Source organism: Rhopalosiphum maidis, chromosome 3 (assembly GCF_003676215.2).
Source record: "Rhopalosiphum maidis isolate BTI-1 chromosome 3, ASM367621v3, whole genome shotgun sequence".
Taxonomy (NCBI): domain Eukaryota; kingdom Metazoa; phylum Arthropoda; class Insecta; order Hemiptera; family Aphididae; genus Rhopalosiphum; species Rhopalosiphum maidis.
The window spans coordinates 17,657,424-17,671,567 of NC_040879.1; the positions used below are offsets into that span (position 1 = coordinate 17,657,424).

General features: G+C 31.9%; 2 protein-coding genes across 2 annotated transcripts; both read left to right on the forward strand.

Annotated features, from left to right (window-relative positions):
* The first annotated feature begins 3,188 nt into the window (after nt 1–3,188).
* On the forward strand, nt 3,189–4,271 carry LOC113557774 (tigger transposable element-derived protein 6-like). The gene has a single exon (XM_026963329.1). The coding sequence runs from the start codon at nt 3,189–3,191 to the stop codon at nt 4,269–4,271; it is 1,083 nt and encodes a 360-aa protein (XP_026819130.1).
* Nucleotides 4,272–10,625: 6,354 nt separating this feature from the next.
* Nucleotides 10,626–13,022, forward strand: LOC113559172 (uveal autoantigen with coiled-coil domains and ankyrin repeats-like). Its single transcript, XM_026964800.1, has 2 exons — nt 10,626–11,084; nt 12,225–13,022. Exons 1-2 carry the CDS (start codon nt 10,626–10,628, stop codon nt 13,020–13,022), a joined length of 1,257 nt encoding a protein of 418 aa, XP_026820601.1.
* The last annotated feature ends 1,122 nt before the right edge of the window (nt 13,023–14,144 follow it).

The following is a 14,144-nucleotide window of genomic DNA, read 5'->3' on the forward strand; positions in this document are numbered from 1 at the left end:
AAATATTCCATGGTGGAATAAGGACGGTCATGAAGCAATTAAAAACTATAAAAAGAGACTCAACCGATATAAAAAAACCAAAACTTCTGAAGACCACATACTCCTAAAAAATGCTAGGGCCATAGCACGTTATACTACTAAAAATAGCAAAACCCTCTCACGGCAAAATTTCAATTCTTCCATAAGCCAGAGTAAAACTCCTAAAATAATATGGAACAAAATAAATTCTATCAAAGGAAACAAATTTAAAAACCATTCCTAATATACTGCACTACAACCAAGAAAAATAGTCTCCTCCCCCAACGCCTCAGAATCCTTTGCTCATTTCTTTCAAAAAAAAACAACAGTGATGAGAACTATAGTCCAGACTTTATCACACACAGATCTTCCAACAACATAGTACCTTAAATAGTATATATTCAAACCAATTCTCAATACAACTTAGATCTGGACATGTCTGAACTGACCTCTACACTACAATCTTGTAATAGCAAGAGTCCTGGACCCGACAACATACCCTACTCATTCCTCAAAAATCTACCAGAAATAAGAATCCAAATACTTCTCCTCATTTACAATACCATATGGACACAAGGTTTCTTCCCTTCACAATGGCGAAATGCTAACATAATCCCCATTCCTAAACCGGATAAATCCGAATTTGAAATCGAGAACTATAGACCAATATCGTTAATCAGCACTTTAAGCAAGCTCGTTGAAAAAGTTATAAACAAAAGTCTAATTTGGATGTTAGAATCCAAGTCCCTCCTTAACAAAGAGCAATGTGGTTTCAGATGTAACCACTCAACACTTGATGCATTAACCTCAATACATACCGACATCTGCTCCTCCTATAGAAACAAACATCACCTCATTGCAATAACTCTCGACATCAAAAAAGCATATGATACTGTATGGAAAAACAGGGTCTTAACAATTCTTCACAACTGGGAACTGAATAGTAATCTCCTGAGATTTATAAAAAATTTTGTTGCAAACCGTAAGTTTTGCGTCAAAGTCAATAACCACCTCTCATCATCTCACGATATTGCCAACGGACTTCCTCAAAGATCTGCTCTCAGCGTTACTCTCTTTCTTGTTGCCATTAATGACATCTGCGAAAAAATCCCTAAGCCGGTTAAATACATTCTTTTCGCGGACGATTGCCATATCTACTGCAGCGGATCGCAAATAGAAACTACCACCCATTTTCTTCAACTTTCCCTGAATGTCCTTTCCAGGTGGTCATCGGAGTCTGGGTTTACGTTTACTCCCTCAAAAACGCAATGCATTATATTCAACAAAAAGAGAAAAGATCACTTGCCGCCAATCACCTTTATGAACTCCCCTTTGACCTTTTCCAATAATATCCGTTTCCTGGGTCTCACGTTCGACGACAAACTTAACTGGCGCCCCCACTTGAAAAAACTCAATAGTGAATGCCTATCAAGAATGAAAACCATTAAAATACACTAGACATGGGGATCTGAGACAAAATGCCTCCTCAGAATCTACAAATCTCTCATACTCTCGATAATCGATTATGGTGCTATAATTTACAACTCCACAAAAAATAATGTACTCAATACCATTAATCCTATCTACAATCAAAGTATACGTCTAGCTACTGGAGCTTTTAGAACCAGCCCGGTAGATAGCATCTTATGCAACGCTGGTGAACTCCCTCTTGAACTAAGACGCCATAGCCTTATACTCAAATACATATTAAGAATTAAGAGCTTGCCTAATCACATATCCAACAAGATTCTTCACAACCCTCTTGCTACTAGTCATATCAACAACAGGAATACAATTTTTGAACATTTCACAACGATCAGTATAAATATTGGCCTCCGAACACAATCAATGAGGAAAACACAACTCTCATCGCCTCCTTGGATGTGGTCTCCTCATATCAATACACAACTTACCAATCACTGTAAACATTCCACCGACAGCACTATCATTCGTAATCTCTTCTCAGAAATAATGTCTCAATAATACCCCAGTAGTACACCTATATATACTGACGCCTCCAAAGGTCCCAACGGTGTGGGTTTTGCGGCAGTTCTAGGACATGAACACTACAAATTTGCTCTGCCTCCCAGCACCAACATCTACTCAGCGGAAATCTATGCTATACTCGAAGCTCTGAAAATCGCCTCCTCCTCCAGTCCAGACTCTTTCGTTATCATCAGTGACTCTATAAGTGCTTTAAAATCAATCTCAAATCCCTACTCTACAAATGAACTAGTCCAGCACATCCAGGAACTGATATCAACATCAAATAAAACTTTCGCTTTCATATGGGTCCCGTCCCATAATTTGTAAAAGAGAAGTGATTAAATTGAATAATCCTTCAGCAGTATGGTCTTCGCTGATATCATAAAAAAAAAATGTTCAACCAACTCACTTATTAGTTAGGTATATCGTATATATCTTAAAAGTACTGGTCATTGTGTTTTCTGAGTTTTCTGAGTAGTATTATCAATTTGTACAAAATAAAACATGAATTGTTTAATATCATATACAGTGAAACCTCCCTTAACGGACACCTCTAAATAGCGGACGTTTTTTCGGGGACGGGGACATTTTCACTATTTATGTATAGGAAAACCTCTAAATACAGGACACTCTAAATAACGGACACTTTTATGACATTGCTGTTAATAATTTTTATCTTAAATTAAGAATTATTTTGGAATACCTGAATAAAAACCTCAATTATTAAGTTATCTTGTTTGTACATTATTATACTGTATATGAAAATCTTATCTTATCCGTTCAGTCATTGAAATATTATCGCGTCAACGAAATATTGTAACTAATGCATTGTCCTATGTGCGTTTAGTTGTGTTTGTGATGCCAATATACAAACTTTATTGTAGTGCGCTATGGCCAGCAAAAGAAAACGATTAACTCTAAAAGAAAAAATAGAAATTCTGGAATTTCGAACATCAAATACAAATATGGGCGTTCGTGCATTAGCAGACAAATTTAGTGTTAGTAAAACACAAATTGCGGATATTATAGTAAATAAAGACGCTCTTTACTAAACTTGGGCTGAAAATGGAGAAGAGAAACGGAAATGGACAAAGCTACAAAAAACAGAAACCTCTGTAATCGACAATGAAGTATTAAACTGGTTTTCAAAATTACGAGAAAAAAATCTTTCTGTTTCAGGACCGATGCTTCAAGAAAAAAGTAAGCATATCGCTGAGATACACGGATTTGATTTTAAAAGCTCTAATGGCTGGCTTGAAAAATTTCGGAAAAGAAATAATATTTCTTTTAAATCAGTTTGCGGTGAAGCAGCAATTGTTGATGAAGAGGCCGTCGATAACTGGAAAGCAAAAATACCCGAAATTATAGCAAATTACGCAGAATGCGATATTTTCAATGCAGATGAAACGGGATTGTTTTATAGAGTTCTACCTGATAAAACCATGGCGTTCAAAAATGAGATATGTACTGGAGGAAAAATTTCAAAAGAACGTTTAACTGTACTCTTGTGTTCTAATATGTTAGGTGAGTTTGAACGGCCACTCGTCATAGGCAAATCTAAACGTCCACGAGCCTTCAAAAAATTGGATATTAACAACTTTCCCGTCGATTGGTATTGGAACAAAAAAGCCTGGATGACGACTGAAATAATGACTAAGTGGCTTATGACATTTGATAATAGAATGGGTCAAAATAAAAGAAAAGTTTTACTCTTTTTAGACAACGCGGCTTCTCATCCACATTTAAAAATGAAAAATATTGAACTTATGTTTTTTCCACCTAACATGACATCTCATTGCCAACCACTTGACCAAGGAGTAATCCATCAATTTAAGAAGTTATATCGTACGCAATTGTTATGTAAAGCTGTTGCCGATTTGGATGCCAATTCAAGTCAACCTATCAACGTGTTGGATGCAATTTACTGGGTATCTTCATCTACAAAAAACATTCAACCCGAAACAGTGAAGAAATGCTTTTTGCGGTCTGGCTTTAGGCACCGTGATAACAACGTTACAGACGTTGATGATCTACTTACACCAATAGAAGAACTTGGCAATCTTATTAAGGTAATTGACAATAAAATTACGGAAAATGACTACATAACACTAGACGATTGCGTAGAGACTTACGACACCGATATCGAAAATCCATCTGATAGTATGACCATGTCCATGTCTACACAAAACGAAGAAGAAAGTGATGAAGAAAATGATGGGACCGAAGATCAAGAAATTCCACAAATAAATAGTCTACGAGAGGCATAACTAGCAGTAAAAGGCATACGTAAATATATTTCTTCTATCGAGGTACAAAATAGTTCATTGTACTCAAACACAGTCCAATTAGAAAATGCCTTAACATGCGAAATAATTACGCCTGCAATTAGTAAACAAACTAAAGTAACAGATTTTTTCAGAAATGTTAGTTTTATCATGTATTTAGTTAATGTAAAAATAATATAAAATAAAATTATTGAATTTATTTATATACATATTAAAAAAAAAATGTTTCCCTCTAAATAGCGGACAAAATTTCGGCGACCGAGAGTGTCCGCTATTCAGAGGTTTCACTGTATACGAAATTATTTCATTTTGTATGATTTTTTATGTACCTGTAAATTTCTTCTGCAAAGATTTATAATGATTTTTTACTTCTAATGCGCATCTACTAAAATGTAATTCAACTAACTCTCTAAAATTGCCTTTATTCATGGAATTTGAGCTTTCATCATGCTCGCGAAATGCCAAATCTTGCTTTGCTAAAAATAATACTAAATCAATTATGAGTGCCATGCACAACATAATTAATCTAACATTTTTATTAAAACGTAATTTAAATATTTAGCCATGCTCACTTATTATGTCTATAGCACTAGTAGTATTTTTTTCTAATTTTTTTAAATTTAAATAATTGTGTACACGGACTTTGAAAACTTCGTGTCTCATAATACTCCTAGATAGATTTTTAAAATCGGCGCATCCTAATGTAATCCACTGACTCAATAAAATACATGGCCAACAGAATAACATCTATAAATAAAAATTGCCACACACCCAAGGATGTTTATGTATATACATTTGAATTGAAGGACTTACAAAATACTTTTGAGCCATTTTTGTCTGCAGACAACCATGTCATAAAAGGAGTTGGTTTACCTTGCCTAAGTAAATCGTTTTTGTCAAATGTACTCCAATGCCTGTAAGGATGTTCTAAGCAATACAATCGGGTCATAAATTGGATTCAACCGCTGAGACGCTGTGAGTTACAGCCTGTGACGTTTATCAACGGAGTTAACGGTTATGTGCAGTCTCCACTAAGCGGCCTATAGATCTAAATATGAAGACTGTGATATGGCATTCAATAGTGATAACTAACAAGACATCGAATATTATTTTAAAACTTATTTCTGTCGTAATAAATCAGGTAATTTAATAGACAACCAGCCAAATAACCAATATTGTGAACATTTATTTCATCAGTGTCTTTAGTTTGTTAAAGTGTATAAATTACAGAAAAAAAATATCCAAAACAGCCTACAAAGCATAATCTTGTGACATCCATCCTGTATAGATACATGTTTATGTCTTTATTTTTATTTAGTATTTGAATATTAACTTTGAAAATCTTTGTAAACTGCAACTCTCTTTTTGCTGCTACCAGTAATAAAATTGTTAATTAATTCAGGATTACCAAATAAATCACTGGCATAAATATTAGAACTTACTGTTTTATCCAAAACCAAGATAAGCCGATGTGCTGAACACTAAATAAATATTACTGTTGCCACAGTGCATCTATTTTGAACTTAATTTTGTAAGCTTCTCATATTCTGAGGTCCATCATATAACTCCTCTAACAAAAATGTAGCCTAATCAATACTTAATTTAGAACATGTTTCTTCAAATGTATTAAATAACTGTGCTCCTGTCGTGATTTCTGAATATTTTAGAGCTAAAAGTCGTTAAACAATATTATCATTGTTGTCAATTTATCCTATAAAAAAATAAATTTGCTCTCTTTGAGAAATTTCAAAAATCGAATCTCCAAACATTCTAAAACTATTGGATATATCTACTATCTTTCTGAGCTACAAATTTTATGTTTTGCGCAATTGATGAGATTTATTGATTTTGTCTGCACTTAAATAAATAATTAATTTTTTTTTTTTTTTAAGTGTAATTTTTATGTAAATAGATAATCTGGATGAATACTTTGATATTACTCGAATTAAATTTATGAAATTACCTTGGTTAGTGATTATCTTTATAAAGCTTTCTTAATGGCCACGAAATGAAAGGTTATTTTCTGATAGATAAAAGAGCTATACAGATTAAACATCTCACAATTTCCTTATTAGTGCATTTTTCTTAATTAACTTACTTTTTTCGAAGTAGAGGAATAACAGAATAACTGGCAATGAACTATATTCCTTAGTTTAAATTTTAGGAAAACTTTTATATGACTATTTAAACATTCATGATGTAGGGTTCTAGATGTTAGTCTGGATCATTTTTTAAATCCAATTTTAATGCAAGATTGTTTTGAATTTTTACCGAATATTATGAAATGTTAGTAAAATGTGCAATCATCCTTAATATAATAGCATAACCAATCTCTTCATACTTCAATGTTTCCTTGTAGACTTTTCCAGTAACAGGTTGATTAAAAAGTTCGATCATGTTTATCCTTTGGATATGACTCATTCTGTGGTAACCGGTAGATCAGATTGAGTAGGTTGCATTAGACCTTTCTTAATGAGAAATTTGAAGCACTTGAAGCAATTTAAAAGTTGATGGGAAAATTGTTTCATTACATTCTTGAATAGCGTCAAGTGGATTTTTTTGGAAAAACTTGTGTCTGTTCAAATTTTTGTTGCCAAGTTCTTATTTCTCCGACTGCAGCTAATTCATTGCAGTTCAAATCATCTTGGTACATTTCAATTAGTTGTTTTATATTCTCTTCTTCAAATTTGCCATTTGAGGAAGGTAGAAACACAGGTAAAATTTTTAAGCATAGTTTTATGATATAAAAGTTGTTCATTTAGTTCATTTATAAAACTATCAATAAATGGAATAATTAGAGAAATCCTAAAGTAATCTTCAGGTTAATTTTCTTGTTCATTGTAACGATTTTTTTGAACATTTGTTCTACGAGGCAAAGAAATTTCAATATTTAATAAATCGCATTTCGTTTTAACTTCATCAAATATACTTTTAAATTCACTCTCTTATATTTTCAATAATATATTTAACACAATCCGCATTCACAATAGCATCAATCAGATCTATATTTTTAGTTTGGAGATATTTACTCAGTGGCAAGTATATACCATACCAAATATTTTTGCTAATACAAATGTTGCTAGTATAAATTCTGGTTGTTTAATAGAGCATAATAATTTATATGCTCCTGATGAAGAATCCTTATTAAACCAAGAACATACTCATAGGCGTACGCACGGGGCGAACTTTTTTAGGAGGCATAATACATTTTCAAATTTATGTAGGTATATATTTAATAACTAATTTTAACAATATGATCGAGATCATGAAAATATTATTTGTGAAATAAGATTAAAAATATTTGTGTACCACTACAACAATTTTGTTAACTTATTCATAAAACAAAAATATTGTGCACAAAATAATATTATATACCTACTACGACTATGCACATTAATAGGTTGATTATACTTATACATAAATATATCATTCTATTTTTATATACATTGTGTTTATTTAATATTAAGATAAACGGACATGCACCAGCAGAATTGTGGAAAAACCCATACATTTATTTGTATTATTCATTTGTCAAATAAAAAACCCTGAACTATCCGTTCTACAATAATCTAATCGGTTAACTGTTTACTTTTGTCACTTGTCTGGTCAGTGTCTACTGTCTAGTGTTTACTGTGTTATTGTGTTAACTTTTTAATAATATTCATATTATAGTGCCGTTAAATTATAGTACGAGATATTATTATAATTTATACAATTTATTTTTCTCAATATCGAGCATTTTATAAATGTTTATTATTCAAACATGTCAAGTCAACAAAGTGGTTGTGAAAATAGAAAACGTAAAGCTCTTAAAGAAGCCGAACTAAAGAAAATTAAAAGTCGTTGTTCAATAAAAAATTATTTTTCATCAAATACATTAAATTTTCAAATAAAGATCTCTATAGTGATAGTATGTACTTTCATCAGCTTATTAACTATTATGTTGTTTATATATTAATTATATATTTTTTTGTTTTAAGTTAATGTGGTAAATTTATATGATCCTGTTATTCCATTACCAAAAGATCGTTTAGAGTTCCAAATTCGAATTTTGTAAGGACGATACAAGTCTATATTAGATCTTTATTCAAAACTCCAAAAAGTTATTTCAGAAGAACTGGTACAATGTTTTTGATTAGTTGAAGTAAAGTGATGCTTCTGATACGGCATTTTGTTTTCCATGTCGTTGCTTTAATGGTAATGGCATAAATAGCAGCTACAGTGATACAGCATTTAGTAGTAATGGTTTTAAACCTTGGCATCGAGCTATTGATGCATTAAAAAAACACCAATCATCTAAATGTCACTTAAATAGTGTAAAAGCATTAAATGATTTTATTAATTTGAAGTAAATTGACTGTGTAACTAACCTAACCTAACCTTTACCCGCTTGTATTGTTTCCACGGTCGTGCATACGAAAATATATTTTTTTTTTTTAGATTGTTTAAATTCCAGACGAGTTAAAATGGTCCAAAACTCACTTTAAATTTAAAATCTCATAAAAAATTAATACCCACCATACTACACAGATAATGTGCTTATCTCTATGTATTATCATAGATCAATCAACTCTAATATAAAAGCTAATAACACAAAAATGGTACTGACTAGCTCTTTCCAAAGAAGTTTAACCATATATATATATATATATATATGGTATATACAATTGTGGATGGTTTTATATTATTACGTATAATTTTTAAATATCTGTTTAGTGATCTTGGATGTTGTTCCATCAATACAACATAAATACACAATTCGTTATTATTATTTTTTGTATACTAATTACAGCTTTATTGTCTTGGTGCTTAGCATACAGCCACACCCAACTTTTACACTTATTAATCATCTATCAACCCGACAATGAATGGTTTATGTGAAAAGACATGATTCCAAGGTTAACCTAACCCATCGTCGGATATTTGAAATCATCCTCCGTGTCCACGCCAACTTCGTCGTATGATCCCATAGCTTCTGCCATTCGTACAATGTCACCTCGCGCTTATGCTTCCTTATGATTGTTACCATCACGACTTCCTGCTAGCGCTCTTCAATCATGCGCCGTTCTTTGACCAGAAGATGCGCTGTAGATATTCTAGCTAGGACTTGATGAGCAGTCATATCAAACACGCTTCTATAGTACCTCGCGACCCGAATGATAGCACCTCTTTGGACTTAGTTGAGAGCTGTTCTATCCAGGCTCTTTTCGTCACTGTCAGCGCTCAAATCGGGAAGCGTAAAACGGTTTGCTGTGGGTTACCGACATAAGCAGTCACCTCCTACATGCTGCTGACTTCTAGACGTGAATTAACGTCCCATATCTACTGATCATATACCTGTAAAATTCTTAGATGCGTTCAAGATCTTAAAATATGCACTATAATAATCAAGTTAAATGTAATTCTTTGGTGCAGTTTAAAAATTATAAAACAATGAAGTTTAAGATTTTGTTTATAATTTCAAAACAGCATGAATGCAATTTCTTGCCAAATAGAAATATGACGTTATATAGATTTACAGTCAAAATTTTAACCCAATTTCTGAACTATTAGATGATGGACACATAACAGTTAACGGCGTAGAACGAATATGATTAAGCTTTGACTCATTTATTGATAAAATATTTACTATAATTCGTTGTGAGTGTGAGTTGAAGTTGCCGTAAATAATCACTGGAAATGACAACTGATAACAAATCTTAAATCTCTTTCATTTTTATAGTTAAAAACATTATCGGTGTTAGTATTTAGGATATTTTAAGATATTTATGTATATGTATAAATTACATTTCTCTTTGAAATTTTAATATCGTAAAAAAAAAATAACATATTAAAACATTATCACCAGAGCTAATAAGTAATAACACACAATTCTGAGATGAATAGGTATTCGATATGTTTTCGAGTGAGTTAGGTAAAATGGACAGTCGTGCGACAACATCCATTTAATAGTTTAATAACCATTAAACCTATAACAACTTTTATCAACATTTAAATGTACATATTAAATATAATAATAAATTAAATATACCAATTATGTATCTTTACTTATTTCTTTTTTGTACATATTTAATGTTTTGAACGTTAATTGCTTAGCATCAATTTAGTAACCAAGAAAAATATGAGGTACATAGTTACTATACATATTAATAATAATATATATTTTAATTCCCAAGTTCAATAAACTCTCAACACTCATATTTTTAAACTAAGAAGATTTTTTAACAAATTGTTAATTTTTATGTAAGTATATTAACTATTTTGATATATTATTATTGTTTCATAATTAATTTGTGTATTTTATTCATCTTTAATATTATACTATAGTGAATTATTATGGATCATTCACAAAATTTAAATTGTGATCAACACTTTTACTCAACTGAACGGGATAACGCAGATATTTTACTACTGGAAGCTTGTTTAAACCAAACAGAAGGACAGAAAAATATATTGGAAGCAAATGTGGTCAAGCATGAACGAGTAAAAGCAGAGATCTGTGATTTACAATTGAAGTTGGATAATCTCCAACGAACAATGGAAGATAAAAAGATATTTCACCAACAGTCTTATAATGAAATTAATCAAGAATTAGAAACAACATCTTCAAAGTACAGCCAAGTATTGAGTTCGATAGAAGAGTTGGAACAAAATAACCATGAGTTGGAATGCAGTGTACAATCTCAATCATCTCTGGAATCGCAGATTATTGAAAAAATCAATAAGTTAGAAATTTCAAAAAAACGAGCTATAGAATGCAATAATAGTATTTGGGATAAAATTAATAATGAAAAAGTAATTTTCACTGCATTATAAGAGTTTGGGTAGTAGGTATCTGCGATCAGGTTTGTACACAAAAAGGCGGGTTTTGGTGGTTTAAACCCTTCATTGTATTTTTTTTTGTGTAGCGTGTGTGATAACTTTATTATTTATACTTATAGCTATTCTCGTACACTTCGTCGCCCGTACAAAATGCACTCGTGTTAAGTTTGGTTGCCTATAATACTAACAATGCTAACATTTAGCGTAAGGATAAAAACTATTTTTGGTTTTCTGATTTGGTGTATAGATGATATCTCTCTGACATATCAATTTTACATAAATGTCCCTCCTAGAGTTGCATTTTTTCAATTGATTAACAGATTATGTATCATTCGTTTAAAATAATCTATTATTCGAGTAATTGATTAAATAATCGCTCAGCCCTAAACATAATAAAGAGGTAATACATTGAGGCCATTAACCGGGATAAAAACTATCCTATCTTATGACGGAGATAAAATTACACATATTGATAATAATTTCATCAAAATTGGTTGAGCAGTTTCGGAATACATCGAGAAAATGTATATGAATATGTATATTTATAGGTGTACGATTTACACGTTTATTTTAATTAGTAGATAACTCAGAGGTTTTTTTTAACTTAGACAAATGCTATTGCGATAAAAACCTCCGTGATCTACTCTTACGTTAAAAAAAAAAATTCAAGAAAGATCAAGAAGATCTGATAAGTAGTTCTAGAGTATACCCTGTACAAAGATTTTCATTTTATATTTATATAGTTGGATACGAGTGTGTAATTTGTCCAATGTAACTTTAAACTTATTGGGTAATTCTTGCGTACAACTATACATTTTTTGTTTAAACTAATTTTTATAAAACTTATGAAAATATTATTTTTTTTATTGTTAATAGCCATGTATTTCCTTTTAAAAAAGTGGTGCAACAATAATATTTTAATATTAGTCTTTAAATTTAGTCCACATAAACTGTATTTTGTACATCGAATTCTTATATACTAAAATAATCGTCAATATACAAAAACTTGTTTGCACCAATGTGCAAGATCCATAAAAGACCACTATAAATATGTGTGTCACACTATGAACCTAAGAACAAAATAACATCAATGTTTTATTTCCTGTGATGCAGGAGTGTGCAAAGTCGTTTCAACGGCAACAGACTGACTTGGAAACTGCGATCGCTAGCAAAACCACCGAAGCACAAAAGTTACGAGTTGCGTTGACCGATAAAGAAGCGATGGTCCAATGCCAAGGAAATCAGCTAACAGAACTACAGCGGCAAAATACCTCCAGTGACAGAACCCTACAAGAGTTTACCACTGAGTGCCAGGAACGAGAAGCTGAACTAGAAGCGCATAGACATGCGGCACCTGAGAAGCTGGCTCGGGCTGACCACTATACGGATATGGTCCGTCGCGAACTATCCGACGCATGCGCTGCAGCAGCTGGCTGGAAGACCAAGGGCCAAAGCGCGGCAAATTCACATTGTGAACTAATAACAGCTCAAAAAGCGGAACAATGTCGAGCAAAATCTATTCTTGCAGAACTGAGTGATGAACGATGCCAGTTGGTCGAACGACTGGCTGATACACTGCAACAATTGAAGTGTGCGGTGGCAGAAAACTGTCAGTTAACGGCCGATGCAAAAGTTTTGGCCGAGCGATTGGCCTGTCTTACATCTGAGAGTGAGCGACTGAATGTGCGCAAGTTCTCCGATCGCCTTTCACAAATGGCACAGTGCACGGTTTTTGATGGCCAGGATGACAAGACTACTAGAAAGTGGAATACATTGGAGTCGGTCGAAAACGAGGTAGAACGACTTAAATGGGCGTGCGAGGACCGTGAACGTGCTATCAAGGACGCAAAGGGAAAGCTCGGTGATTGTTGTACAGCCAGTGCAAGAACCAACTGTCGTTATGATTACTGATCTACATATTATCCTATTATATGCACCTCAAATAATGCTCAGTTATCGTCACATATTTAATGACACTTTGGTAACACTCAAAAATTTCAACGTACTTTTTCTATGTAAATTATGTTACTCAAATTATATCTCTTTTATTACATAAATATTACATAAAACTTAAGATTTATTGATTTGTTGCTTAATAATTAAATACACCATTATCGTCCATTAGTCGAAATCTATCAAGAACAGTGGCGTAATTTGGAATTGGTTCTGGGGTGGGATTGAGATATAAGTTTATACTATCGTTGTTGTGGGGCAATGCACCCCCTACAACCCCTTCGACTATCAAATCTCATATATCACAATATTATATTAATATATTATTATAAATTAAATGAGGTAAATGGTATAATTATGGTTTTCAAAGACAATAAAGTAAACAATTAAATTAAATTAAATATATTTTTCATAAATTATATATTAAGTTAATTTTCTTTTTTCTTTTATTCGCAAAAATTCCAGCACGTCATCGGGGTTGAACTTAATGTTCTGATGTACTAAAACACCGTAAGTCCGTTCAAGCGTTCCTATTAAGTATTTAATTTAGTAAAAGTTCATAATATTATTATGTAATTTACAAAAATAATGATTATTACTAGTTTTATTATAATAGACATTGGTGACTGGTGTTGCACTGTTGCTCAAGGTTTATAGTATAAATAATATTATAATTTCATTCATTACCAGTCTATACCACGTTCATATTATCTATTTTTGTAAAAAGTTTTAGTTAAAAATGATAACAAGAGTCATAAGTTATAGATTTTATTAGTGTTATCTTTTAACTATGAGCTATACAATTTTCTTGTCATAGATTGTGATAGTTGAGCTAACCTAGTTTTATATTAGTAAAATAAAAAATTATCTCAACTATGATAATACCCATGAATTCTTATTTTTAATTTTTAAATATTTCGGATCTTAAAATCTTTTAAAGTTAAGTTTACGGGTATTTAAAAAAAAATTGTCTGGGGGGATATATTCACATATCCTTCCCGTAATTACGCCACTGGTCAAGAAACATCTTTTAATTGTAAATATTGTAGGTATTTCTTATCGTTTAAACAAATGAATTCG

What these genes read in the sequence shown, in the direction of transcription:
- LOC113559172 (XM_026964800.1), top strand. Translation starts at nt 10,626, where the DNA reads ATGGATCATTCACAAAATTTAAATTGTGATCAACACTTTTACTCAACT. An exon ending in ATAAAATTAATAATGAAAAA is followed by an intron (nt 11,085 to 12,224) that starts GTAATTTTCACT and finishes CCTGTGATGCAG; the next exon opens with GAGTGTGCAAAGTCGTTTCA.
- LOC113557774 (XM_026963329.1), top strand. Translation starts at nt 3,189, where the DNA reads ATGCTTCAAGAAAAAAGTAAGCATATCGCTGAGATACACGGATTTGAT.